Here is a 26903-nt window from a genome sequence, read left to right on the forward strand (position 1 = left end):
ATCATGTAGTGTGAATTATTGCATCAGGTAGTCGATGTGCCCATTTTCTCTATTTAAATCTAATTATTACTGAAGGGCAACATAATATACAGACTTCATAATCTGCACTCTTTTGGTTGAATGCAGTATTTATTTCCACTTTTACTTTATGTTGTTTAGGGGTTTTTTTCAAGTGCGGTTTTTGTTAATGGAGACTAAGAATCCATTTTATTTTTGTTTTTGGTTGTTTTGTTTATTTTGTTTATCAGCTCCAGTGTTAAATATTCTTTTGAAAATAAAGTGTATCTATCTTTGGCAGGAAATCGCATGCATTATTACGTCATTTCCATTAAATCAGTGTAAAAAGGTCTTCAAACAATATTATCGTTTATCGCAATAATTTTTGAGACAATTAATCGCTCAGCAAAATTTGCTATCGTGACAGGCCTACAAACACACAAAAAAATGTAATTAAAATAAATATTTGCTTGCACATCAGTTAAATCCTAATGAAGGAATCAGCCAATGAATCTTAAAACAAGCCATTGAGCACGAGTGGCATTTAAAAATAACGTAAAAGAAATATGACCCAAAATGGACAATGAGATTTGTATGGTTTACTCAATATTCTTAGGGTAAATTTGAGTATTTATTGTATTAAGTTTTCTTGTGTTTCCCTAAATCTTTCCATTTGGTTTAGTGGTGTTTTATTGGTTACTTATCCAAGCGAATGCAGTATTTGCAGGGAAGAGTCTGAACTAAAGGCCCGTCTGTGATTGGTTGGTGGTGTGGCTCATCAACATGAACTTTATTAAGGTGCAAGCGCAGACACAGAACCAAGCTCGAGCCAGAACAGGTACTGAGTGAACATTTGTGGTGTAAACACACACATCGTTCTTTGTCCACACAGATGTATGCGCTCACATCACTCCTACTGCACGCCTAAGATAAACTTGTCTTTGTTGTCACTGATACTGGTGCATAAAAAACTTATTGAAAATGAATAAACATACACCATTCAAACTGGTGGCCCGCCATGGTTGTTACCCTGCATATGTTTTCACAGAGCAGACAGTTTAGATATAGACCTGTAAGGTAACATTTTATTTGAAGGGGTGTGCATAAGACTGACACGACAGTGTCAAAAACTGTAATGCAAAGTTGACACTTAATGGCCGTTTTCTGCAAATTTGAGTGCAACTTTGCATTGAAACGGTCATTATTTACCAAATAATGCAAAGTTTTACACTTTTAATGGATTTTTTGTGCAAATCTGAGTGCAACTTTGCATTAAAAGTGTCATTATTTACCAATTGACACTTCATGACAACAGTAAACATTCATAAAGACTCCTTCATGTTCATGACAGAGGTTATGTCATGGTTATGACAGTGTCCTATCAGTCTTATGCACACCCCTTCAAATGAAGTGTTACCACCTGGACTTGTGTATTAAGAAAAAGGTTAAATCAGAAGATCCAAAATCTTAGCTGCCCATTTGAAAAAAAAAAAAAGCCATTGTTCTATAAATTATTGTAAAGACAAAAGGTGAAAAACATGTAGACGTTTGAATACTTTTGTGATGTTTTGTAGATAAAGATGATTGTCATTACATTATCGTCCCAAATAAGGACTTCAGATTGACTTCTGTGTGAGTGGAATTCCATCAAATCTGCATAAAATAGATGCAGAGGAGGCATAGTAGGAACATTTTCAAAAATACCTCTTTGCAAGCCGCTCTCCTCCTTTCAAAACAGACATGAAGCATGTGAGCAGCAAACTGGACATGTGACTAAAACACAACACCCCAATGGTGAGGCCAAAGGCTGAGCAGCACATCAGATCTGCCTGTTGGTTTTTGTCTCAGCTGCCTGATGTTGGTTCTGAGACAGGAGGGTGAAGGGGACATTTCTACATGCAAATAGGGGAAAGCAGAAATCAGCAGAATACTTCAGTTGCAGTGATAACCTGTCAGTTTTATCACCATACTAGCTCGTGATAACTGCTTATTGCCTGCAGCTCCGCTATCTCGCAGTATGTCATTGAAATCACCCTCGCATGCAAAAAGCATCTCAGCATTTCCCAGCAGCAGATTACAGACGCCCTGATATTCAGCAAGGTTATTATCATATAAAGTTACAATTCATGTGGAGCAAGCCTTTAGGGCATTTACCAGCATCAAACACGCAAGAGTTATTTTAGTGTGCTACTTTGGGGGAAAAAACTCATTTTCAATGGCCAGACACTTTGATAAATGGATTTAAAAAGGAAAACTCATGGAATTTTACTGTTCCCCCTCCCCCCTTTTTGTATGGAGTAAAATCTTGCAACTGTACATATCCAAATAAAAACGTTCAACTAGTAGGATTGCAGGCATGCAGACTCAGAGCCAGAGTAGAAACACTGAATGACGAAGCATTGAAGTACCTGGAGTAAACCACCCAGGGCAAAGACAGAACATAGAGATGAAGTGTCAAGCCAGGTAATGTAGATGGCTACTGGTGTAACAGGGTAGCGGAGGGAAACAGAAGCCTGATGAGAGACCAGCGCCATCCGATGGCAGCATTGTGCTAGGACTTTTAGATCTTTAGTTGCTGTTTATTTTTTTCATCTATGTTATCCCCATTATTTTTGGTTTTGTTGCTGTAGAATGTATGTTTGCATCTTATGGTAAGATTGCAGTAAAGCGATCATTGTTGATTACTATTTGCAATATAGAGGGCAGTACTTTTGAGTTAACTGATTTGCAAAATGTATTCATTTATTCCAATAATCTATATACCCTTTTGAAACTTAGTCTGGACATAACATGTGCCTATAATCAGATTAAGCATAGCTTGTAGCTTCAGATGGTCTGTGTCCAACATGCACCCAAAGTGAAACAGGATTCTTCCTGTGGGTTCTTTTGCATTAATTATTGGCAAATTAAGAACTAAGATGAATATAACTGAATGATCTCAGTCTGAAGCAACCACTAAAACTACTGTACGTTTCCTCCTTTTACTTTGTGAACACAATCTTTACCCAGTTTGTGTTTTTCCTCTTAACCAGCATTAAAGAAAGCTTAAGCAATGCTGTGACAATCAGCTTTGGTCAGGTACTTCAACAAATTGAAGTAGATATAAATATAAAAACTACTACTTTACTACTCTGTTAAATGGCTTGTTTTTATGCTGTAAAAAAAACAAAATAAAAGTTAAAATTAATTTTCTCGCCTTAAGTGTAAGATAACTTTAACAACTCTGAAAAACTAATTGAAATCTATTGGGGAGGGAGAATAAAGAATAAATGGTATAATTGTGATTATTTTTTTCTTTTCAAAGGCACCTGAATAAGGGAGCCAATAGACCAGCTGCCTCCCTGTTTTACAACATAATCAAACTCACTTCCCTGAACTAATGCCTTGTTGAAGCACCCTTTGATTTTATTACCACGCTATGTTATTGATTGGGTTGCTGTCTTGGCCCACTTGTTGTGAAGCCATGCTTTTGTTGACTAGGTTCTACCATTCACATTATTGCTGCTCTCATCCAAAAAGCTTCTAGTTGAAAATGAACTTTTTCTGGATGGCTGACAATCTACAACAGCATAACATAGTGGTTAATGCTGAGCCACATCCTGAGCTACAAGTTGGTATGCACCATTATGTGATCACATTGATTTAGTTTCCATTTCCTTCTCTCTAAAAAATCTTCTTTTTTTTCAATTGAGTTGTGCAGTTGATTGGTTGTATCAAAGGTTGGGGGAAAATCTTCTACAATGATTTATCCAAGTAACATTGCCACAGCTGGCATTTTACTAGGGGTGTGTAGACTTTTCAAATCCACTGTGCTCTTAGGTTTCACTGCCTCAGTCCAAATTTATGCCAGACACAGTGTATTTGACCGTATTAGGACATAATGATAAATGTAGAACATTCTCTGAGTGTGGATTGAAAGCTCAGAATAGTTTTTTCCTAAAGGAAGACTGTGGTTAGTCAAACTTTCCATCTAAAACCAATTCTCTGCCACTCATCTTGTTGTCATTACCAACAAGATGTTGTCATTGTCATGACCAATGACAACAAGATGTGTTGTCATAATGCTTCATTATGAACTGCTCACATTATGAAGCATTATGACAAAAACACCCCATGTTGTATCTCTCTTTTTATTGTTTTACAGAAAATATTTCATATCTCTCAAGGCTTTCTCACATTTTATGTTCAAAATTCAAACTGTATTTTACTGGAGTTTATGTGACTAGGTGTTGCATAATTGTGAAGTGGAAGGGGCAAAAAACTATATTTTCTTCAGATTTGAAATACTTTATTTCAAATCGGAAGTGTAGTGTACATTTTAATTTAGTGCCCCTTGACTCTAATGCCCCTAAATAAAATGTAGTGGATTCAAAATCCACCTAGTTAATAAAAAACACAGATAGGTCAGGGATAACATTGTAAAAAGCTTAAAGCAGGGATAGGTCCTAAAGAAATATCTTAAACTTGGAGTCTTTAAATGAAAATAGACCAAGACACAAATTAAAACCCACTAAGACTAAACTGACAGACTGGCTAGGAAGACCAATAGTATTATCCTTGTTAAATGGCAGATCAAAATGTGGCTGAAGGCGAACACCTGACATCACCTTGAACTCACCATCCTCACTGTGAAGCACAGTAGTGGCTGCCTCATGTTGGGGAAAAACTGCTCAATTCTCCAAAACACATGAGGCCAGGGTGGAGGCTCCCCTTTCAGCACCTCTAAACACACAACCAGGGCTAGAAATAAGTAGTTTAGATCAAAGTATGTCCTAGTTAAAGCCCAGACCTAAATCCAGTTGGGAATCTGTTGGATGATTTGAATATTGATGTTCATACATGATCTCTATCCAATCTGACTGAAGCTGCTGTGCAATGAATTATTGTAATATTCATTCTTTAATGTCCAAAGTTGTTACAGACATGCTACCAAAAGACTAGCAGCAACAGTAGTTCTAAGCCCTAACACAAAGGGGCCGACTACAAATGCATTCCGCACTTTTCAGATATGAAAGCAAATTGCATTATTTATCTTTTATCATTCACCTAATATTCCAATAAAATATCACTAGAGTTCTTATATAATGCATACATTAGTAAGCCTTTTCTTCTTCTTCTTTGTCGTGTTTCTAGTCTTATAATGCTTTTCCTGCTGATTTGTGTCCATTTTCTCAATCTGTCCTGTTGTTTCCCAGCTGGGCCAGGCCTAGCCTCCTGCAGAGCTCTTTGAGGAGCCGCTTCCAGGCTGCTCTGCGTAGGTCACAGAATCGGTGCCAAAACCTCTTACTGAAATAATTTGGCATCTTATTTCTGGTTAGCTCCCAATATGAATCCCTCTGCTTTCTCACCGTGGAAGAATTCCTCTTTGCTCATGTCGTGTGGACAGGAAACATTTTTGCGCTTATTAAAACTCTTAATCTTTCACCCACTCGTATTCCCGTGCGTCCGCGAGGAGCCATGCTGCAGTTTAATAGAGGGGACCCTCGGTGCTTATTATGGTAACAGCTAACCCACAGAGCTCATGTTCGCTGCTCCACAAACAGTCAAATCAGCAGCCATGCTGGCCCATCTGTGTTTTTTGTTTTCCGTACACACACACAAACACCCCCCCTCATGCATAGTTAGCTTTAGCCTCCCTGTGTGTACAGTCTGACACACAGTTGTGAGCTCACACATTCACAGGTTGCTCTCTTCCACTAATCAGCTCAGTCCACTGGCCCGCTCCTCTCCAGTGGAAGGAAAAGTACATCACCATAGAGACCGCATCAATGGCCCATTAGCATCAGAGGTAAGGTGAGGAGACAAGACGAGGGACAGAGGACAAAAGGAATGGCGGCGGGGAGAAATGGAGAGAGGGCGAAAGAGGGGGTTTGGATGAGCAGAGTGGGAGAGGAGAAGATACCGAGACAGGATTGGTGCAGAAGTATGAGCCAGAGGGAAAGGGATGAATGAAAGGAGAGAGTGTTTGAGAGTGGGCAGAAGGAGGGAGGGGGAGTGGGAAACTTTGAAAGAAGTGATACATTCACTCTGTGTCCATTTAGTCAGGAGGAGGTTTATTACCATGGATATTTCTTAGCTTCTTCCTTCCTTCAGTCCCTCCTTTGTAGTTTACACCAATCAATAAATCTTCCTCAACTCAGGAAAAATTATCTGTGGTTTCCAGAAATACTTCAGGTATCTTGGAGTGATCAGAACATTTCATAGTTTAAACGCTGCTTTAATGTGGAATGTTCCTGCTTTTGTTAGGAGGGTCTTTGTTTGTGGCTGCTGGATCAAGTCCATTAAAGCACTGTTCTACATTTCTCTTAAACTTTCTTTTCAGTTCACTCTAGGCCTTGGCCAGATTTTAGTATAAAATTATGCCAAGATTTCTAAATGTTCCTGTTTCAAAACTCCTAAAATGTACTGCTGTACCTGACCTTGCAGCTCCAACCCTGTTGATTTGATTACAGAGAAAGTGCCTTTCTTTTTGCTGTACATACCACAAGCTAGAAAAAGGACAGTGTTCACTGGAAACTAAATCTGGAAAAAAACGGATTTTTAAATATATATATATATGAAATGCTGTTTTTAAAACTACAGTCGGCCAGCAATGACTGTAGCCATTCATAGCATTTTTATTAAGTAGCTGAATGAAAGCTGTTTTTGACCAGATTTATTTTCTCTTTATATTATTATACATTTATTTAACCAGGTAAAAAAAACAAATTAAAAACAAATTTCTTATTTACAGGTGTGGCCTGGTAAAAGGTAAGGCGTGTAAGGCGTGTAGAGGGAGAATGAAAGGGTTTTGTAACACAGAGCAAGATTTATAATGCCAGATATACGGTAAATAAAATCCAATAAACACATAATCTGGGTAATTACCTACGTACGATCGGCTTGCTATACTCCCAACATTTCTCTACAAGTAGTGGAACTTCAAAAGGTATTCCATTCTTGATACCATTGAATTGAAAACTATGAATAAATTTAGCTGAAGTCTGTATCAGAATAAGAATGAGCAAATGTTAGAAACAATCACTGTTGATTTAAGTACCAATGTAATAAGTTAATACATTTTTGATTGTATGATTATATTATTAAACATAAAAATCTATCTGTATCCCATGTTGAGACCCAGTCCATGTGCTCAGACTGAAATCCTATGATGAGAATCTGCAGATAGCCCGATCTATTTCAGGTCTGCTCTGCTGAAGCCTTGGGTCACACCCCTAAACATGACTCCTACTTTGTGCGAAAGAGAGAACCTAGATACATTCAACCTTGTATTTCCTTTTAAATCCTATAAAGCACTTTGTATTGGCTTGTTGCTGAAAATGTGCTATATAAATAAAATTACCTGTACCTTTTTACCTTTACCTTCATGTTGCTTTCACATGAACCATTTTGAAACTCCATATCCTATTAGGGTCAAGACGTGCAGTGACTTGGTGAAGAACGTTTACCTATTGACTTTCAGTGGTACATACAGTATAGAGCTGTTATTGGGGCCTAAAGGAACACATTACCTACATTTCATTTCATTTCTATACTCTTCAAAGATCCCCTATACATCTCTATCTCCCCTGTTTTTAAAAGTGAGGTAGCAAACTTTTCCAACTTTTTGACTCTTAAAAACCCCACATATATTTTCATGCCATTCGCTCAAACTGACTAATAATTCTTGTTTTCACTTTGTTCAACCAGCAGTAGTATAGTAGAGTTACCGTAATTAAAGCTAATGCCATGAAGGTGCTGTTAGTAAGTGTAGTACTTGAATTAGATGGCCAGTAGTTTATGGCCATCTAATTCAAGCAGTTATACATCTGGTAATAACATATAATTGTTAGTTATACATTAGCCATATAAAGCTAACTTGTATGGCATAGGCACTCATATCTCTCTTTATGTTACATTCAAGGCTTTTGAATGAGGAGTTGAGGACTGAGCACAAAAAACCTTTTTTTTTTTAAGTTTCTCTCGGTGGTTCTTACATTTAGCTTTACAAAGCAGCTCCAATTATGTGTATGTGGTTTTCCTTAACTAGCTCTAGTTGCTGTTCCAACACATCCTTATGTACCAGAACAGTGCTCACTGATCCTAGAGATGAGAATTGAGTATTACTGCTGACTTACTTGGTTTGCTGACATGTAACCAAAAGCAAAGTGTCTAGATTGTAAAGCAGTCTCATTTTATTGTGGAGAGACAGAATAACAATAATTTTAAAATGGTTTGCATGCCATTAAGTGAAATGTTTTTGTACTTTTGAACTTGGTGAGGAAACCCTTACTAGCAAACACAACACTAAAACGTTTTTTATACCTGATCACTACCTTTTCCTGCATCAATTGAAGCTCAGGCTCACAGAAGACTCTGCCAGGTGTTCCCAACAGACCCTCACGATATGTTTGCCATTAACATTTTGAGCCTGCCAGGTCTGGTTAGCACCCTCCCTCTCCACCTATGGGAGGGCCTGAAGAGTGGCTCTAGGCCAGACTCCAAAGTGGAGCCTTGGTGACCCATGTCCGGGTGAGAGAACACTGTTTCCATTGGTGGGTCTCAGGGTCTTTGAGCTACACTTGGTCTGATCCCTCACGTAGGACTAGTTGAAACCCCTCTACTTCGGTACTAACTAATTTATAGAAAATTGGGGTGGAAAAATGTATTTTCCTTTATCATTAACATCTATTTTACTTTTCATATACTTATTTTAGGATTACAAATGAAGGCTTTCTCCCCTGGCTGCACGTCCATGTTAATTCAGTGATAAATATATGGATCAAATATATTCTCTTCTTTCTTTCTCATTATAGCCCTGATGGTTCACCACTGCCAACACCAGACTTGGTAACATAAGCACTACTCAGTATAGCTGGTTTCTTATTTATTGCTGAGAAAAAAAAATTTTTTCAGAAGAAACCTGAAATACATAATTTATGTTTGGTGAACATGAACAGAAAGTTTAAAGCCGACCTTTGTCACTGAATAGTGTCATTAAAAATATTACTTCCCCCCCCTCCCCCCCTTTTTGCAAAGATCTCTAGCATTGCTTGAATTAATCCCAAAATCCTGCCCCAGGAACAGACTTGACCATGGTAATGAGAATGTTTGTGTAGAATAATTTCCAATTCCTTCTCAATCTGATGCACCTGCTTACCCTGGGTTTCAGGATGGGCCATAGAAGGAAACATCTGCTTTATAATGAGTCAGCGTTGTATTGTCGCGGTGCTAACAATCCCCACACATAATTCAGGATGGTGATGTGTTTAGGTCATGTTATCTATTTCAGGATGGTAGGGGGAGATATTCTTGAACAGAGGCATTGCACCCCCCTACATGAGCCCACTCAGCTGCTCCACTTTTAGCCCAGGCTCCAGGGAGGGGGCTGGGGCCCTGTGGTTGGTCGGGTGCCTTTCTACTGTCGCCGTCTGTCCAAAGGTTGGTTCACATTTCCATCCGGAGGCAGTTGGACTGTCCTCAGTCTGTAGATAAAGGAGACACTCAGAGAACTAGATTATACCGACTAGTTTTATTTTGAGGTGAAGGTGCTGGATTCACCTGTTACCAACGCCAAGATGACCCGTGACTCGTAAGTTTATGAGGTGTTTTTTGTTGACTAACGTTGACTCTGATGTGGATTTTCAAAAGGGGCCGCACGGTTAAAAAGAAATAAAATTTTTTCCTTTTTGTACCCTGTCAATGACCAACTCCAAAGCAGGGTCAGCATTTAAAAAAGAGTGGCTTTAGAAGTGGGGTTACTGTAGATTGTCTCACTTTTTCCTGCAGTTCCATCAACCCATCAGGACTATTGTTCACCTCTGTCATTCCTCTCAGCACAGGAACACATTTTAGCTTTTAACGCTGTCTATGAATTCATTCAGTATTCTGGGCCTTTCTCCCTCATGAGAAATCTTTTATATTTTTAGCTCTGCCTCGGCTGTTAAACTCCTCAGAGTCCAATCAGAGGGGGTTTCCACCTCACTTACAGTATAAGATTCGTCTCCGTTAAGTGATGGGGCACTTTTCTCCTTCACTGCTTCTGGAGCTGCTGCTCCAGTTCAAAGAAACTGAAATATGAGAAATTTGTCTTCAAAAGAAACTCCCTCGACAAACAATACTTTTAGTGACAGAAAATCCTTGTTAGTTTTACATTCTTAAATTTCCAATTGCTCGTGCCATCTGCTGTCCCATAAACTTGAATGTGAGGATCCCCTGCTGGCTTAAGCCATAGTAACTCGCTGGTGTGCAGTTTTAAACCATCGACGGGTAAACTGCATCTTCATCGCCCAGGGTCATAATACATAATAATAGGTAATAACAATTGCAGATGTGTTTCAGTCTTCAATGATCGAACTTTCTTTCCAAACTATTAGAAGATTGCAAAGTCATTTCCAACCGAATAAACCTTCAATTGGTCTGTTGAGCTAAATATTTTCATTTGCAGCTAAGTTTGTAATTCTCACTGTTGGTTGGAGGTGAAACCGAACACAGCATATTTTTATTTATCATCTTGTTTTAATTTAGTTAATCTCACATGTTATTGCTATAAATTACTGATATTGTGACCAATTTCTAATCTCTTATTTTGCATGCTGGTGCTGATTTTAGCCCATTTCTCTTCAAGAGCTACAAAAAACAATGCGAAAGCCATTTTTTTCTTAGTCCTGTATTAATGAATACCTCTTAATCATAACGTTTTTATTGGCTTGTTTCTAGTCATGAAAATGTCTCCCTCTGGGTGAAATGCAAGCACAGTCCTTAAGCTTCTAGTAAACAACCTATGGAGCAATCAGTAAACATAATAATAGGTAATAACAATTCTCGATTAATCGTTAACTGGAGGATATTCAAAAAGGGCTATTTTCTGAAAGAACAACACACTCAGAGCAGTAAATAAACCAAAAGGTTTTTTAAAATGTATACAATACATATATAAGATGAAAAACCTTCGTCTGGAAATATGTTCTAAAACTCAGTTAGCAGTTTTAGCATCACCTACATCAACTTCTGTAAAGAAAATGTTCTATTGCTCACCTTCTGCTATCCAGTTATTTATAAGTTAAATTAAAAATTGACCAGATGAGCTCCACACTGCACTGAGAAGTCCAATTAATCATCAGAATAAGCAATTGCTAAAAATAAACGGCAATTGAAGCCCTAATAATTATATTTGTGGAATTGCAACTTTTTTTAATTTTTATTATTGAGACATTGAGCTGCTGTTTTGAATCAGTGCTTGTCTGCCTGTAGCATCCTGCCTGTGTGAAGGCTTCAGCCAGATACAATGACATCATTGTTCAAATTAGACAACAGGAGCTGCACAGGTGTAATGACAGCAACACAGAGATATGCCCCGTCCCACAGACACAATAATGTAGCTCATTGTTTGTATGATCCGTGGTGTGGAAATTAAATCCAGATAGAGATTTCTGTCTGTCATTGTCTCCATTATTTGCCAAAGTTGTGCACACAGCAAGGAACTTCCTGTCAGTTTAATGTCATCTAATTGTAAATATATGAACCATAGTAAATATAAGAACATTTCAAAAGAAGTATGCATCTGCCTCAGTCTGTGGAACATTAGATATTTGGACTGAAGTAAGTCTCTTCTCAATCTTAGCTTTATTTCATCACCTCAGCTGTAATTATTACCATCATCATTTGAGCTACAAGGCTGCAGGTGAAGCTGCATGAGTTCTGACCTAATCCTGTGGTGACCTGTATGGTTACTGCAGGCTATTTTCATTGGTATTGTAAGATGCTTAGGTTTAGGGAAAATAATAAAGTCAATTTATTAAATTGAAAGATTTGTTCTGGGCAATATTTCAGGAAAACAAAAACTGGTGTTTAAGCAGGGTGACTTCTTCTGAACAGGGTTGTTTCCTCTGTCCACTCCTATGTAAAATGACACTGGGGCATTTAAATATACCTGAGGAAATGTGACTCTATGGTGTCCACATCTGTTTTGTCTTGTATTATATGAGCAATTCTATTTTGAACTGTTCAGACTCCCTGTCTGTTCAAGCTTTTAACATGACTGAGGTTTCCCCTCAGTCGAGATATAAAGTCTCTGTTATCACCCTGTTGGGGCTGTTTTATGGACCCGCCTGCTACTCTTCTGGAGCTTATTAGCTCTGAATATGCCCTGAGAGTCGTGTTCGTCTGTGTTTCAGTGACGGGCAGTGGTACCATACCGCCCATTTTAATCTGTATATTCATTCATTTTCATTCTCACAAACTGAAAAACTCAAATTGAATTGAGTGCATTGAAACTTTTCTGACCCGTAGCCTGCTGCTAAATGTTGACTGAGTGTAACTCTGGCTTGAGGTCTAAATTTCCAGTGTGGCCTCAGCCTGTGGCTACACTTTGACCAATGTGGCGCTTAATAATTCATCAGCTGTTATTAACAGCCGGCTGCAGAGCAGAACTTAATCAGCTCCACTCTGCTGCAGAGCGGGACTCCAGCAGTAAATTCACTGACAGCTTTGAGACGTTCTGCTGCTTTATCACAACCAGAGGATAGAGCTGGAGTTTGATGACAGGGCTCTGCTTGCGTGGTCAGAGCTGCTGCAGGTGGCTGACTGATGGTCCATCATGTCAGAAACGTATATCACCATTAAAGCTGTAACGATTCGTCGAATGATTCCAGGACCTCAATTTTTAAAATGATCTCCCTTGAGGCTTTGTTAGGTTATATTTGACTATTTACTGTGTTTCGGAAGGATGATTATTTGTGTTGCGTAATGCTCTCACTTCCACCAATGAGCTTTAGACTAATGCTAACTGCTATTAGCAGCTATGGAGGGAGACGGTGAGTGACAGAAGCACACCCAGGAAAGAAGCTAAAAGCATCTCAAATGAGATATCTGTTTAAACTAAATTATAAAGACAGCACAGCCAAGTGTGTGTGCTGCACAACAGAATTGACATTTTCACAATAAAACATTTCACAATAACACGTCCTCGATTCTCCGTCCTCTGTCCTTGAACACCTCAGCAGGAAGCATCCACTACATAAATCAAGCTTGTTCATGGCTAATAGGGGACATTTTTGTTCCCTTATCAAAAGACTCCAACTTTTTTCTGGGATTATTAGAACAGAACATGGCATGTTGTACAGTTTGGCTAACATCATTTGGCTAATGAGACTAAAAGTGATGTTTGAATTGTATTACATTTTAAGCAATAAAAGGTGTTCTTAAAAAAAGGTTCAGAATTTTTATTAGAATTTTCTTTTTCTCACAGATGGGGAAACATTTTTAACTCTCCTGAAGTCTTAAGAGATGCTTTTACTCTGTGCACTGTGTGGTTTCGGGAACTGACAGTCTGATGGGACAACCACGGCACATTATAGCATGGGAAAAAAGCTTGCTACAAGTGAAATAATCTGCCAATGAAACTAGTACTTTTTCACTAATATTAAGGAATTATTGACTTAAAACAAGCTCCGATATCTTGCTGAAAAGTTACTGATAAGTTAGTCTTGTCTTATTTCAAACGTACGAAGATATTTGCACTAAAAACCAGACCAAAAATACTTGATAAGATTTTGTTTTTGCTGTATATTTGATGGATGATCCAGTTACATATCAGAGCTCTGAGTTCACTCTATGTAATCTAATAGTGAACTGAGGTTCACTCTATTAGATCTCTATTAGATCACATAAATCTCTATATAAACCTTGAATGTCCGTCTGTGACATTGAAGTGGCAGATGTGACAGATGGATTATGAGCAGCCCATAGTTTGGTTTGTTAATCACTGAAATCATCTGATTTCACACTTAAGTTAACGGTCTCACTTTAACAATATCAACGTAGTGCATAACTTGATTAAAAGTCATGTACACCATGCTAGGATTTTTCTCAGCAGTTGTACCATGTGTCTGTTTGGTTTTTTAGAAGTGTTGTGTGGGAAGTAGTGTGTTTTTTCTTTTTCTTTTTTGACAGTGTGTGGCATTTGAGCCACCTGTACCCGGCTGCCTCCTGCAGCTGAAATGGCATCAAGCCTCATGGAAGAAATGCTCACTTCTCCCCGCTCTCATCCCATGTCCTCCGCTCATTCAGTCTTCATCTTATGTGTGTGTGAATTTATTGTCCAATATCTAATCCCTATTAACCACCATGGTGATGGTGTTTGCAGTTGGTTTCGTTCTTTTTTTCCCCCTGTCCTCCCCGCGTCGTCCTCCTCTCCTCCCTCGCATCATCTGTTCTGTGAAAAGACGTAACAGCTCATTACAAGTGCCTAGCGCCGCTCTTGCATCCTTCTCTGTCAATGTCTCGCTCTAATTGGTTGTAATGGCTCCCGATGTGTGTGTGTGTTCTTGTTTAGACAACTTTTGACTGTGCGCTTAACTCAAGTGTGACAAACTGCTCCAGCCACAGACCTTCCATCCATCACAGCTTGGTTCCCGGGACGCTCTCTGCCTCAGCCTGCCTGTAAAGATCTGCTTTATTAGTTCTGTCCATTAGTGGGGCAAGTTAATCTCACAAAGTCACCTGTCGCTGATCACATGACATGTACTTCCATCACCAGTTTGTGCTTTACTTATTCATAATGAGCTTAATGAAATAATAAATAAAGCTGTGCATGTTTGCCAACGAGCTGCATTAAAGGCTTTATTTTAACAGCATTAATGAACGACGGCGTATTGGGGCTGTTGTAGATTTAAAAAAAAGAGTAAATATCCCCCGCAAGGTTAAAAATTTTGAGATTGATCTCAGAAATTTAGCACAAAAAACAAGAACATTTCTGAGCTCCAAAAGTCAAAACATTTTCAAGAAGAAACAAATCTCAGTAAATTGGAGGTTGGGCTCAGAAATTTTCTAGATGAAAAAACTTCAAAAGAGTTGAAAATTGTTTTACTTTTGAGCCTCAGTAATGTTCAAGTCTTTTCTGGAACATTTCTGAGATTAATCTCCAAATTTCTGAGTTGTTTGAAATATGCTTCTTTGTTGTTGTTCCATCTGCTCTCTTTCCGTGAAGGTGTGTTTTTGCTGTATTGTTTCCTCTAAACTCAGTGACATGTCATCCCCGGCTTGCTTTATCCCAGCCGACTTCATGCCTGTCGAGCCTGCTGTCCGAGGGGAAATATAAAAAAGGCTTTTATTTCAGCACTTATTGTAATTACATCTTCCCATGAATAAGTTAACAGCCCTCTGGGTACAAAGTTTGATTCAACGATAAAAAAAGAAAAAGAAAACATATGCTCAACAAGTGTATTTTTTGTTGTTGTTCAAAACAGCTGCAGAGGAAGCTGCAGTTCATCAGTTTGACTGGAATATTGAACTGAGCTTGTTGGATTGAAGGAAGTGGTGCTTCTCTTTGAATAAAAGCCCATTAATATGACAGTAGTGGTTCAGACACGTTGAAAGATGTCTTTGAGTCTAAATAAGAAGTAACGCTGGAGATTTTTAGAGATGAGACCAACATCTTTAGCTGCTGTTTGATTAAAGGAAAGCAGAGAGAGTAATGTGTGGAGGGAATTTAATAGATTAATCTAATCTAGCTATATTATAAAAGTGGTTGGATGAGAAAGTTTGTCTTGATATTCTACTTTTTTAAAAAGTCAGTTTTTTCAGTAGATAAGGATATACTATGACATTTACCTTTGCACCTCTGGTAAAGATGCTCAAACTAAAAAATATATTTCAGATACAGTTACTGAGAAACTGAAAAAAAATCGATCACCTTTTTGTACATTTATTTAGTGTTGTTCAATCTTAATTGTTTTTATAAAAAATAATGGTGCCATAATAATACCAATGTTATCGAGAACAGTACAAAGAACTCAGCCTTTTAATATTTCATCAATGTATTTTAATGCATCTTTGACCAGATCCAATAAATGCTGTTGAAACACTTTCCCAGCTGACAATAAGGAAGTCTTCTTGAGGGAAAGAATTGAAGAGTTCAGATTTCATCCATTTCAAACTGCTTGCCTGTGCAGCCTGTCTCACCTTTATTATTGTAGTGTCAATATGGGACACTAGTTAAAAATGAAAGTACAGCCTGACTGCTTTATATAATTTTTCTTACCTTTTGGCTTTATGGTAGTGGAAATACCTCCACATAGGTGAAGCTGACCTAAAGCAGAAGGATGGTTTGGTCATTTGAATCTTTTTTTACATACTAAATAAAACAGGAAAAAAAGCTGTCCAGCTTACCATGTTGACAAAAGTTGGCACAGCAACCAGGAGGACTTGGTATAACTGAAGCCCCTTCTCCTTTGTGGAGTCTCCCTCTGGCCAGTTAATGTCTGATTCAGTTCTAGTCAAGTTGGGTTAACTACACACTTCATTAGCAGTGTGAGTGAAAATGGGCAGGAATGTGGATGGGCCATGTAGGAGCTGTGGTCGACACCAACATTTAATTTTGTGCTTGTACCATTCAGCGGCCAGTTTCTCCAAAATCTCTTGGTATATTTATTGCGCGATTCCCCATCTAGCTAACACTGTAAGCGCTCTTCCACCTCAATTGACGAGAAGTTTTGAACCATGGATTTATGGATTTGCAGTTCTTCAACTACTATAGTTTTGTTGCTGATTGAAAACGGTGGTTGAGATGTTGTCGTTGACATAAATCCAGAAGCTGATCAACGAATCATGACTGCTGCCAATCAAATCGTTTCAGCTTTAACCACTCTTGAGGTGGCTCCAGAAAATGGACAAGAGCCGCGCAGGATCAGCAGATGAAGAGTAATCTGGAAGAACTGATTAAATACAGGCCTGTGGAGAACAGGCTCATGAGTCTGCAGACTGTACTTTTATTCCCATTGAGCAGTAGTGAAATCAGTGATGAGTAATATGCTGATAGTCCAGTAACTGCAAAACATCCAAGTTCTTTATCATTCTGTTCACTGTGTACAGTTGTCTGTTGATGGATTATGCTTCACCCTGCCAGGTTATTGTAGCTGACTGAATAGAAATATAGAGAATCAGGCTTTCAGGATATTGCTCCCAGATTCAGTAAATTAAGAAAATGGTTGAACAAGACTGGACTGAATCTGCGATGCTGGGAAAAAGCTCATATAAAGTTTGTTCATCAAACGCTGCTGCTTCCCTTTTTTTTTTGCTACATTTGTTTTGAAGCGATTGAAGGAGAGACAGAGAGGGAAGAGCTGGGTGGGTGAACGGTAAATTAGAGAGAGCCCGGTGCTCCGAGTCACACAGATAAAAAGCAGCTAGAGGGAGTTGCGAGCCAGGAAGGGAGGAGGCAGATGAGAGTATGAGATCAAGTGATAGACAAAGGTATGAAGAGATGTAGTCGGGACAGAGAACGGATGGACAGAAGGCACGAAAAGCTGCAGAAGGAAAGAATCTATCTCCCAACACATTGGAGCAGATACTCCACCGAGTCGAGCCATCCAGGTCTGCCTGATGCCACCGCGGTGATTTCTCCTCTCTGCTGCCTTCACCACGGAGCACCGGCGCAACCTGTGCTGGAAGCGGGAGCCTGTTGCCTGGATACCTCTACTGTCGCCACGACGGCAAAAAGCCAGGGCTGAAGAAGCACGTGTGCTGTGTGCGTGTCTTGTGTGAGCTGGCGTCGGTGTCATGGGAAAAACACCGCTGGCTGGCAGTTTGGATGGCTCCCTCACACGTCCGCTCCCTGGCTGTTCGCTGACATCGCATGTATGAATGAAGAAGGAATCTCCCTGCTATGGAGGCTTCGAGGAGAGCCTGAGAGAGGGGCTGGGCGTACAAGGAAGGGGGGGTTAGCTGGCACTCTGGTTTGGAAGATGAAGAAAGCTGATTTGTAGAGAGGAAGGGAACAACCACTTTAACTGCTGAGTTAAAGAGTGGAGGCAACCGGGACACAATACCCAAAGACGGAAACGCTAAGCTGCAGCTGCTGGGGAGTGGGCTGCTGGGGGGGCAAACTACGGTGGTGTTGTCTGGATCACCTGAGCAGCTAGAGGACTGTGTGGAACCATGCAGGTCCAGTCATCAGCTGCACTCTCTAAAGCCTCCAGCTTCATCCTCAATCAGAGATGTGTGCTGGCCTCCAAAATGGAAATCCACCGGTACGTACCTGCCTCACCTGAGGTTAAGTCCTGAGCTCATCATCTTATTCTGTTAGGAAGCTTAGCTTTGGCTGCCATAATTCCTGATGTCTGATATTTGCTATTTCGGTGGAGCATGAACTAGTAGATAGGATTCATAAAACAGGGCTTTGGTGATGCAATGCCATGTGTTGATTGAACTCACTGTATCTAACCCAGATCAACTAGTTGCAGTGATTACTTTATCAGTTTTAATGCGCTAAGTTTAACAGAGTTTAAGTTTGTTTTAAATGGAAGAAAACGCTTCTAGTGAGCGTCCCTCATCCTGATTATTTTAAATTAAACATTAAGGTTTTTCTTCTTAATTGAAAGTCTTAAACCTATAAAAAAGTAACCAGAACAGCAGAGATTATTTATGATTTTTCTCAGATGAAAGTACAGTAATTGCAAACAACCAACTAACCAACCAGGCCTTTAATAAAACAGGCTTATGAAATTCATCTGCTACTTTTTGGTGCCAAAAAAACCAATTGGTGTGGTATTGCACTTGCAAATAACTGTTTTGATGTAAAGTCTGGTTGGATATTATAGTTCAAATCCCATGTATGTAAATTGTGCATTACAACAACACGTCTGGTGAATTGGTTGAATGTTCAGGGCCCTTGATGTCCTCACTGGATATACAAGTTAGTGGCTGAAGTGCTTATAAAGACTGACAGGGACATTGTGATAAATGGAAAAAAAAAAGAATAGCAAGTGTAACCTGCAACTCACAAAAACAGGTTAATTAATTTATACTATATATATAGGAAGTTGGGCCTAATCAGAAGATTTTAAATTCTAGGGAACCCAGGTGTGAGCAACAACAGAACACACAGTGTCTACAAGAAAAGAGCAAATATTTAATATAATAAACAATTGTGGATCCACATTTAAAACAGACAAACAAATACTGCGTGCTTTTAAAAAAAAATAAATAAATAAATAAATTGAATACTTCAGTCTCCAATGAATTAATTCTTCAGTCTCAAAGTCTCTCAGCTGGTGACCAGTCGGGTCACTATCTACCCGTGCGCCTGGTCCTCTGGGCTGGGGCTCGCCATCCAGTTTCAGGTGAAGAGGGTCTTGGAATCTTTGGCCCTCCAAGCCAAAAGTGTACTGTACAAACTCCAAAAAAAAAAAACCTGACCTATAACAAGGCCAAAGTAAAACATTTTAGCACATAAGATGCTATTTAATCATTTCTCAAGTTCTTCTTATTTTTTTCTTTCATGTTGTATAACAACAAGTTAACAGAACACAATTTTTCCAACATATTAGTAAAACTAAATAGATTAGCTTATATGTGGTAAAAAAAGAATATAATATACATTCAATCTTAAAATAAATGCAATTACATAAAACAAATACAACATACACAACAATAACAATACAAAATCTTACAATCAATTTTATTTTATATTAAATTTTATAATTTAATAGGTATTTTAGCCAATTTTCACCAAATTTACTTAACCAACTGCCGAGCGCGTGCGATGACTCACCGATGCTCCGAGCTGTCAACGGCTATTTTTCGGGCTTCAGCTGTTCACGGGGGAAACCCTCCGAGATCTAATAAAACCGAATGTAGTATTTTGAATTATATATTTAGTGAATTTATATTAATATTGTTTTCCTTACCAATTTCCAGATTCGTCAATTTCTTTCTACCTCTTTACGGAAACGACCGTCAGCTGTTAGCTCTCAAGCGTTCTGAGCGAAGCAACCGTCAGCTGTTAAAAAGGGGCGGGACGATCAACCCCATTGGCCGACACGAAACCAGACCGCGCCAGCCATTGGCTGCCTAATCTGTCAATAGAAGCTAACACTAAAAGCATATTTCACATTTTTTGAAGATTTACGTAATTACCTTTTAGCTATTTTGGTAGAATAAGACATTGAATCAACATCTATTATTTTTTTCTTGTGTTTTTAAACACTGGGTTACACAAGGAAAATGTTAATCAAATTTAACATCACTGTAATATTCAGTAGTAATATTGCAGCTCCATATTGGATCCTTGTTCATGATAATGAGAGGATATATTTCCTGCCTGACTTTATCTTAATGTTCCCTCATCCCAGAGGGTGTGGTTAGGAATGAAATAGCTACATCATAAACTTCCATTTTCAGTGCTGACATCATTTTTACAGGGAGAAGCTACTAAAATATTGATTCTGTTTCCTGAAATGTCATATCTTAGGTTCACTTGGGAATAGTATTCCTTCAAAGGGATGTTCTTCACTACAGGAGAGAGGAAAACTGTTCAACAAAGTGAGGTTTAACTTGGATATTAAGAAGCTGCCAGAGATTATGTTCTTTAACTTTTTTTGTTCCCGTGATCTGTTTCTTTCACAAACTGGACAAAAGTACACAGTGAAATATTTCTGTCAGCATTAAGGATCAACTCACTGAGTTAGTCCAGTATCCACTGGGACATGGTGGTCCACTCCTGACAGCTCCAACGTTTCCCTTAGAAGTCCAGGCTGGATGGAGTTAAAAACACCGAGGAAATTAAAGAACATGATCCTCACATTGCTTCCAGGCAATCTGCAATGGATCCAATGAAGACCTCATTTGGGGGGTAAGATAATTGAGGAGCAACCTCTCTAGGGTATTCATTAGATCTGAGGTCAGTGCTGCTGACCTGTAGCTGCTGATGTTCTTTGGATGTTATGTCTTTGGGAGCGATTTGGTGCATTCAAAGTAAACGCACAAAAGACATATCCAGAAACTATATAAAACCAGAACAAGAAAAAGGGAGAAAATGTCTTCAGGATGAATCTTATACATGTTTTGACAAGGAAAACAAGCATATTTACCTCATTGGATTTAGCTCTGTGGACAGGTGGCTTTTACTAGGGGTGCATTCCAAAGGTGTGCTTGTGGCTGGTATTTTCATGTCATTTGTGATATTAATGGGAAACATTTTTCATGCATTTTTCTTTGAGAGATATTTACAGAACATGGTTCACTGTATCCATCTGAGGTTGTCCTTTTCATATTTAACCATTTTAATAAAAGCACTTGTGATTTTCTGAGGGTGAAAAACTTTAAATGGCTGCAGCAACTTGTGACAGCCCAGCGTACACAACCGGATTGTGAACATACAAATGGTCATTCAAGTTCATCATGGTTGAATCCTTTGCCGGCACTATAAGTTTCCACAATAAACAAACTACTTTGACTACATCCTGTGGTTTACCCATTTGATTCCATTTAAAGCCAAAGTAATTCCAAATAGGTAACGTAATCTTTGGACTTTTGTTCTGAATTGGTAAGTCAATTGGTGTTTACATTGTTCCACCCACCAAAATAGTCCAAGCAAACATATGTTGCCCATTGTCATTTGTTGGACTATTGAATATCATTTGGAAAAATGTTACATATTGCCCAACCTTAGTGGTTGAGGGTTATACACAGGATGGAGATCTGGGCCTTCTCCATGGAGAGGTGATGAGCTGTATGGCTTCTTGGTGTCTGCATACAATACGCCCAGGGTTTTATTATCTCTGGTGTGGCAGGTTACATACTGTGTGAAGGTGGGGAGAGTGGAGGACAGGGAGACATGGTTAACGTCTCCAGAGATCAGAAAAGGGACCTGGAGGTTCAGTCTGCTGGAGTATATCAAATTAGCAGAGGAGGCCATACAGTTGTCACAATAACTTCACAACTGCGTAAACTTTTGTAGGCATAACTTTAAATTTTTGAGGTAGCAAATACAGCCTCATGCTAGCAGCTCAGTGGCCTTACTGTGGAACGTCTGATAGATAAATGTCCAGAGTTATGCCATCTATCATTCACAAACACAGCTAGACCCCCTTCACTCCTCCTACCCCTCTCCTGTGTTCTGTTCTGGAGTAAATGAAAACCGTCCATGTTTGTGTGTGTGTGTGTGGAGTTAGCATGGTTAGCCACATCTCAGCCAGATGGATCAGGCTACTTTCCCTGTAGCTTCTCTGATGCTCCGTAAGAGCTACTAACTCTCTTATTGGGAAGAGATGGACAGGACGATGGGTTTGTAACTCTCTGGTTGTGATGCCTGATGTGGGGGCAAGTCCCTTGTCTCTTCTCCTCATCAGGTCATTTGGTGGAAGGTGATACAGTGGCGCTACTGAGAGCTAGCGGCTGGTCCGTGGTGTAAACAATGGAGTCATGGGCTTTCTTGCTGTCTCAGAACACAAACGCCATTAAAAGGTCAAATTAAATCGATGTTCTGCTTGGCCTGGTAAGCTTCATTGTGTGAAGCAGATTGAAGCAAATTCACAACATGTCTAAAAGTAAATTTAAAAGAGAAAACTCTGGAGTGAGTGGCAGCTGCAGAAACTGGCTCCCAACTCTTGTGGTGGAGCGAGCAATAGAAGGAATCGGGAATAGATGACAAATTCCCTCAAACACTACAAGTATCTGACACCACAATGCAAATGCATTCCCTCAGTTTACCTTTGAGTCGTCTGTGAAACTGTGCTGTGCAGCTGTGATCTTAATGAATCACTACATAATTATTAGGATGAAGATGTGAGTTGGGGTTAAATTCTGGTTTAGTTGAACCAAATATTTTTCAGTCATTGACCATATGGCTGAAAAACATATCACAATGTCAGCGTTTCATATAGGTCTATCAACAATTATTGATTTTTTTTGTTTGTTTCAAATATCTAAAATACTGCCAAAGCTGGTGATGTGGTCTTTATTGTTTCATCCGATTTTCACTTCACACAGCTGGGTTTTTTATTCTTAAAGAGTCAGTATTTTGTATTTTCCAGGCACATAGTACCCCTTTAGAGCACAATCGAGTAATCTTATCTTCAGTCATAAAAAAGTTGGTATAAAATATACGTATATGAAGTATGACTTAAAAGAAATTTGACTTTGTAATTTAGCTCCTTGAAATTGGGCTTCTGTCTGTTTAAAAACTCCTCCTCTTTTTGACACTCCGCCTTCGGGAAGTCATCACAACATGGCTCCTTTATTAACCCTTTAACAATGTTTTTACTAGCATTTCACTGAGAAGGAGCTTGTATAATGAGCTCAGCAGATGCACAGTTCCACCAGGTGTTTAATTGCTGCTGATTAGTCAGAAGGAGCTGGGTAAGAGAGTCATGGGGGAAAGCTGCTCTGTAAGGAGGAAGCTTGAAAACTGCGAGAAGGACCTCGCTGCAGCAAACAGAAAGGGACGGGGACGGACCACTGTCAGTCTCGTACCTTATTTGGAAATGGGACCATTGCACTCCGGAAGTGAAGGGGGCGCTATTTCCTATATTATCCAGGGTCTCCCATTTTTATTTTCTTTTGATATCTGTGAATATATCACCTTTAGGGAGGAGTTTCACTCTCTGCATGTATTTGAACTTCTCTCTTTTATTTACTTCAGCGCAGCTCACAGTTTTTAACAAATTCTGTAGCTTTCTGTGTACTTCTAAATCTGCTTCTTAGTCGCATCTTATTGGGCCTGCTACTGTCTCTAGTTGTGTGGGGGTGGTAACACAACTAATATAATTAAATTGCTAAATCAGAATAGCACAAAATCTAACCATCTCCTTTTAAGCTAGAAAGATGACAGGATTTTTTTTTTTACTTCTATTCGTAACTTTGTCTCTAAATATGAAAACTTTTGCTGTCACACTCCAACCAATGAGTACAGCCAGATCCTCCTCATATTAAAGCTAAACCATCACCCCAGTTGTGCTGTTTGATTCACGATAAGGAACATTTCCTGGTCTTATTCAGGAAATGTTAATCTTTTTCCTCCCATGCTTGTTGCAACTGCAACATAACATCTGAGGTCATGAGTTAGCCAGCAGCAGGCCCACCTGTGGAACCCTCCTCTGGAGAGCTGCCTCTTCAGTCAGCTAATGGATTCTGTGAGTAATTTGCTCAATGCCTAATTGATTCCACCAGGGTTCTGCATGTCGGACCAAACTACTCTGTAAACAAGGACCATGCTAGAGCTGTCCAGTCAATGGGCCAGGTAATTAGAGGGCAGTGGTGCTTTAAAGCTACATGAAGTGATGAAATAATTTAGGGCAAACAGAACAGCTTTTGTAATGTAGCAGAGGTGAGAAACACCTGGTTTTTAAAGGTCAACAGCAGAAGAGTTTCTTATTATACTTAGCACCTCCTGGTTTTGAAATGTAAATAGAAATAAAATAATCAAGAACAGTTTTCTTTAATTCTGTTGGTATACACTTAGAGTCTGCCAACTCTTCTTGGTTTCATTACCAGGTCTGTTTTGAATTCATCTGCTTGTTTTTTTTTAAACAACCAAATGATTTGGAATTCAGCACCACATTGCTGACAGTTCGGTTGTTTTTCAGAGCTCACACACACTTGCATAATTGAGATCATCAATTGTGCTGATATCAGCGCAGCTATCGGCATCATTTCCTGTTTAAATAAAAATAAAACATGCTGACAGTTTGTCCAAACCAGGATTTATTTGTTAGAGCAGGTGAGAATAAACTCTCACCAAGGACGTTCAGGGTGCTGGACTGTCTTCTACTTTTCAATAAATCCATGTCTTTCTCTTGCTGAGGAATTTTTCTTCATGCCAACAGTTTGAAGTGCTAGTCTAGGCTGTTGCTAGCTTAGCCTGATGGGTTAATAATCGTGTTCATAGAATATTTCAGTGCTTTTTGAATTAATCATTTGTCTATGAAACTCAGTTGTCCTTCTTCAGAAACTAGCCTCCCTTGCTTGAATGTAATTGGATTGAATGACTGCTGCTACATCGGCTGCTGTCTGAGGATCTCGGAGCACAGCGTAGGTCACTTCCTGCAGCAGCCCGATGCAGTCTTCCTTTCACTGTGAATGTTATTGTAAAGCTGACTGGCGGTGATGGCACAGTAACAGCTGCGATTGGGAGGTGGGCCTATAACAGATAATTGAAACATAACATGGTTGGGGGTCTTTTATTGAATCTGCTTGATTTCCAAATAGATTTGGGGCATTTATACTCCTTTTTTGTTTCTTTTTTTTTGCTTTCTAGAAGATATTTTATGTTGCTGTGCTTTTTATGATGCCTTTTAAATCACAGCTTTGCTCACAAAGAGAAAGAGAATATAACATGAAAACACCTGGGTTGTTAATTGAAAAAGACTCCAACTTGGGTGATTAGTTGTGGTCTAAAACACAAAGGTGGCAGTTTCTATTGTACTCCTTTGCCTTGTAATTGAAAAAGTGACAGCCATTTTTCTTTGTTGCAACCTTCCGGTTATAAATCAGCCTAACCAACAGCTCTCTTTATCAAATGAATAAAACAAATGGCGCTCATGAATCCAGATAAAGATTTTTGGTTTGTTCTGCAAATAACATTTCGAACTACTCCTGCCTCTATTTAGGTGGCTGTGAATAGATAGTGTGTCTATTTGCAGCACACACACACACACGCCCCATTGTGTACCTGTAGGTTTTGTTCGGTTATATATAGCCACTAGTGGTGATGTCTTCTTTGTCACACCTCAGGTGTTTTTGCTGCAATCGTGCCACACATCGGGCTTCGCCTGCTCTGTCTTTTTTCCCACCACCATCTTCTGGAGTAGATGACTCATTGCTGGAAGCCCAGGGTCTTTTCTCCTGTCTCCAGCATATTGTGTGTGTGTGTGCTTAGGAGTATGAACTCTCCAAACACACATATAGCAGTATGAATGATGGGCTGATGCATGTAGACACACTGCAAAAATCCTGTGGCGCTGTCTGGCAAGAGTGACAGATCAGTCTGGATCCTCTCTGAAAAGGCAGCATGGTCCGACTGCGTAGGTGTTTGGTATTGACGTTAACCACGTTGGCGTGTAATGATCTGTTCTCATCTGCTGGCCACATTGATTGGTTGCACTTAATTTTTTTGTGCTGCTGGCCAATACTATTGATTCCATGGCTTCACATAAACAAAATCTACAATCAGATTCGAATTTTCCTCCTTCTTTAGTTCCTGTGAGGAGAGAATAGAAGTTTGTCACTCATCTCTCTCCAGAGTTTCTGGACACAGCACGCTGAAATGGCTAAAATAAAGTTGCTTCTCCTGGTGAGTTTCAGGGTGACTTTAGAACAAACCTGAAAGTTTAGGGACTTGGCTAATTGTTAATTTGGGTTTTTTATTAACATATGCAGTCTTCATCACTTGAAGCCTGGTTTAACCATTTTGATCATGTTCTATACAACTACCAGAGATATCCTGGTACATTGGTCTAATTAAAGGTGCATTCACATCAGCCCTGTTTAGTCCACTTTAATCAAACTCTGAAAGTCCGGTTCATTTGGGGAGGTGTGTATTCGCAATTGAACTCTGATCTGGATCAAAAAGCAATCTCCAGTTTGCCTACAAACCCAAGTCTTTGTTTGGTTGAAGTGAACTCTGGTGTGGTTCGGATGTATATGTGGACTGCTCCAAAAGCAGGAAGTAGACCAAAGCGCAGGGCATTCTGGGAATGAGAAATGTCCCATGAACAACTGTTAAAATCAGTTGCCTCTCCATTTTGCTTACATTCTGTGAAGAAGAAGGTTGTGCTTATGTTGTCTTCAGAGGTTTTTGTGTCCTTGCCTTCAATAGTTCTTGGTGCACGGTTAACTTTCCAACCCCAGTAAAGTCTGACTAGTTTGGACAAAGACCCAGGTGTATGTTTGCTGATTAAAGGAGTTTGTTGATCTTGAGTACAACCCGATGCAAGCTTTGTGTTCTTTTATAAAGCTAACTGTCATTCTGCCTGATGAAATGTGAAATTAACAGCATCTGATTTTTATTATCACTCCTGCAGCCCTTTCTTTGGAGACACTAGAAATCCATCTTGCATGGTAAAGCACAAAGATGTTAATTTTAACAGAAGCCATAAAGATGAAGCAGTTGAGGCTTCATCTACACAGAAGTAGATGACTGTAGGAGA

General features: G+C 39.3%; 1 protein-coding gene and 1 long non-coding RNA gene across 9 annotated transcripts in view; one reads left to right on the forward strand and one right to left on the reverse strand.

Moving 5' to 3' along the window:
- enah (ENAH actin regulator) overlaps positions 1-26903 on the forward strand; it is a 128433-nt gene that overhangs the window by 29506 nt on the left and 72024 nt on the right. Inside the window, exon 1 of one of the 7 annotated variants that reach the window (XM_028040013.1) lies at positions 9448-9568. The exons of 1 other annotated variant lie outside the window; for it this stretch is intronic. In XM_028040013.1, coding sequence (XP_027895814.1) covers positions 9555-9568 — 14 coding nt within the window. In that variant the 5' untranslated portion in view covers positions 9448-9554. Of the gene's footprint in view, positions 1-9447; positions 9569-17140; positions 18006-26903 lie in introns of those variants that run through there. 5 more of the 7 variants (XM_028040010.1, XM_028040012.1, XM_028040015.1 and 2 more) reach the window with 5 other exon arrangements.
- Positions 18950-19763, reverse strand: LOC114158484 (uncharacterized). Of its 2 annotated transcripts, none has more exons than XR_003598411.1 (2): positions 19529-19763; positions 18950-19151 (listed from the first exon to the last, which is right to left on the reverse strand). It is a non-coding gene; the product is annotated as an uncharacterized LOC114158484 (long non-coding RNA). The 2 variants fall into 2 exon arrangements; XR_003598410.1 differs by having other exon boundaries at positions 18950-19173.

This window comes from Xiphophorus couchianus, chromosome 15, assembly GCF_001444195.1.
Source record: "Xiphophorus couchianus chromosome 15, X_couchianus-1.0, whole genome shotgun sequence".
Classification (NCBI taxonomy): domain Eukaryota; kingdom Metazoa; phylum Chordata; class Actinopteri; order Cyprinodontiformes; family Poeciliidae; genus Xiphophorus; species Xiphophorus couchianus.